At 57.7% G+C, this 2,024-nt stretch overlaps 1 protein-coding gene across 1 annotated transcript in view; it reads left to right on the top strand.

The window, feature by feature from the left end:
* The window catches only part of LOC102442346 (antigen-presenting glycoprotein CD1d-like), a 5,371-nt gene extending 3,673 nt beyond the window's left edge, over window positions 1–1,698 (top strand). Inside the window, exons 3-5 of the mRNA XM_014450291.1 lie at window positions 83–387; window positions 667–945; window positions 1,415–1,698. Coding sequence (XP_014305777.1) covers window positions 83–387; window positions 667–945; window positions 1,415–1,698 — 868 coding nt within the window. The remainder of the gene's footprint in view (window positions 1–82; window positions 388–666; window positions 946–1,414) is intronic.
* The last annotated feature ends 326 nt before the right edge of the window (window positions 1,699–2,024 follow it).

Genomic DNA, 2,024 nt, shown 5'->3' with positions numbered 1-2,024 from the left:
GGGTGCAGGGTGCCAGGGAGCGAGAGGACCCCCCCCTCTCGCCAAGCCCATCAATTTTTTTTTTTTTTCCCTTCTCCTTAAGCCCGCCCTCTCGGGGCCATTCGGATCCCCACTTTCCGCCCGCGCCTCTGAGCAGCACCCGCCTCCGCTGCCTCCAGATCTCCTCCTTTGCCAACAGCAGCTGGACGCGCACCGACGGCTCCGCCTGGCTGGGGGCGCTGCAGACCCACTCTTGGAGCAATGGCTCGGACATCCACTTCCTGAGGCCCTGGTCCCAGGGCACGTTAAGCGACCATCAGTGGGAGCAGCTGCAGCAAGTGTTCTGGGTGTACCGGAGAGGCTTCACCAGGGAAATCCAGGGATTCGCCAAAATGCTGCACTTGGACTGTGAGCTGAGGGATGGGTCCCTGGGCAGCTGTCCTCGGGGAGACAGCGGAGGCAGAGGCCCAGCTGGGAGACTGTGACCTCACCAGCTGGGATGTTGTCATTTCCACTCCTGCCAGGAAGGTCCCAGCCACTGACTCCCCAAAATATCCCTGGTTCCTCCTGCCCTGGGTCACCCCCTCTCATTTCCCGGAGCTTTGGGTGGTATAGCCCTCACATCCATGTCTTCTTCGGTTGTTCCCACCGTTAAACCGTTTGATCTCCTTTCGTTCCTCTCCTCAGATCCCTTTGAGGTCCAGGTGTTGGCTGGGTGTGAGGTGCACCCTGGAAGCCCCCTAAAAAGCTTCTTCCACTCAGCATTTCAAGGAAGCGATATATTGAATTTCCAGCGAACTTCTTGGGTGCCAGCCCCCGATGCCCCACATTGGGCCGAGGTGGTCAGCAAGGAGCTCAACAAGGACCAATACGTCAAGGACACAGTAGAGTGGCTCCTCAGTGACATTTGCCCCCAATTAGTGACGAGCCTCCTTGAAGCAGGACAGCAGGATCTGGAGAAGCAAGGTCAGCCTGCATGTCTCCCCCCCATCCCTCCCCATCTTTCCTCTGTGAGGCTCAATCTGGGTTCTCCATTCTAGGGTTTATATTCCTTTGCACCTTGGAAGAGAAAGGCTCAGGAGGGGATGGCTAAGGCCTGAGGGCATTATTCATTCCATAGTATTCACTGAGCAACCTTTGGGTTTGTGAGTTCAGTTAAATAAGCACTGGGGTCAAACAGGATCTTTGCTTGAGGGGGAGGATGGGAAGACAAGCAGTAAAGCAGGGTGTGAAACTTGGATATGTTACAGCTGAGCACAGGGTGGTCTAGGAGTGTAGGCAGGGGCGTTTACAGGAGACTGGGTCAGGGAGACGCTAGAACAAATGGATGAAGTGACCGGAGCCTTCGTTTCCTGCGGTGGGACTGTGGGCTGCCTGAGTCAGCCACGGGGCCGGAGCCTCTAATGCAGAGGCCCCACTCCCTTGTTGGATACAGTGAAGCCCGAGGCCTGGCTGTCCAGTGGCCCCCCTCCTGGCCCTGGCCGTCTGCTGCTGGTGTGCCACGTCTCAGGATTCTACCCAGAGCCTGTGTGGGTGAGGTGGATGCGGGGGCAGCAGGAGCAGCCCGGCGCTCAGCAAGGGGACGTCCTGCCCAATGCTGATGAGACATGGTATCTCCGAGTGACCCTGGACGTGGCGGCTGGGGAGGCAGCTGGCCTGACCTGCCGAGTGAGACACAGCAGCCTTGGAGGCCAGGACATCGTCCTCTACTGGGGGTGAGAACTAGGGCCCCGCGGGGAGGGGATGTGGTTCTGAAGCACAGAGGGCGGGACAGGGAAGGATGGGAGTGGACTGATGCAGGACAGAGGGGTTTCAGAGATGAGGCCCTGACCAGGATGGAAAAAGGGAGGGGATCCGGGTACAGGACAGAGGGGAATAAAGATCTCAACTCAAAAGCCACTGAGGCAGGACATTCCATATGCAAGAAAAGTGAGACTAAAATCCTCCCAGTTTCAGAAGTAGGCGGCACATGAAGAATCCCAGGAAGACTTATTCCTCAGGAGAGGGGATGGGAGCAGGAGAAGGCAGGGTACACAGGTAGCTGT

The sequence above is a fragment of the Myotis lucifugus genome, unplaced genomic scaffold, assembly GCF_000147115.1.
Source record: "Myotis lucifugus unplaced genomic scaffold, Myoluc2.0 scaffold_1950, whole genome shotgun sequence".
Lineage (NCBI taxonomy): Eukaryota > Metazoa > Chordata > Mammalia > Chiroptera > Vespertilionidae > Myotis > Myotis lucifugus.
This window is presented reverse-complemented; position numbering and strand designations above follow the sequence as displayed.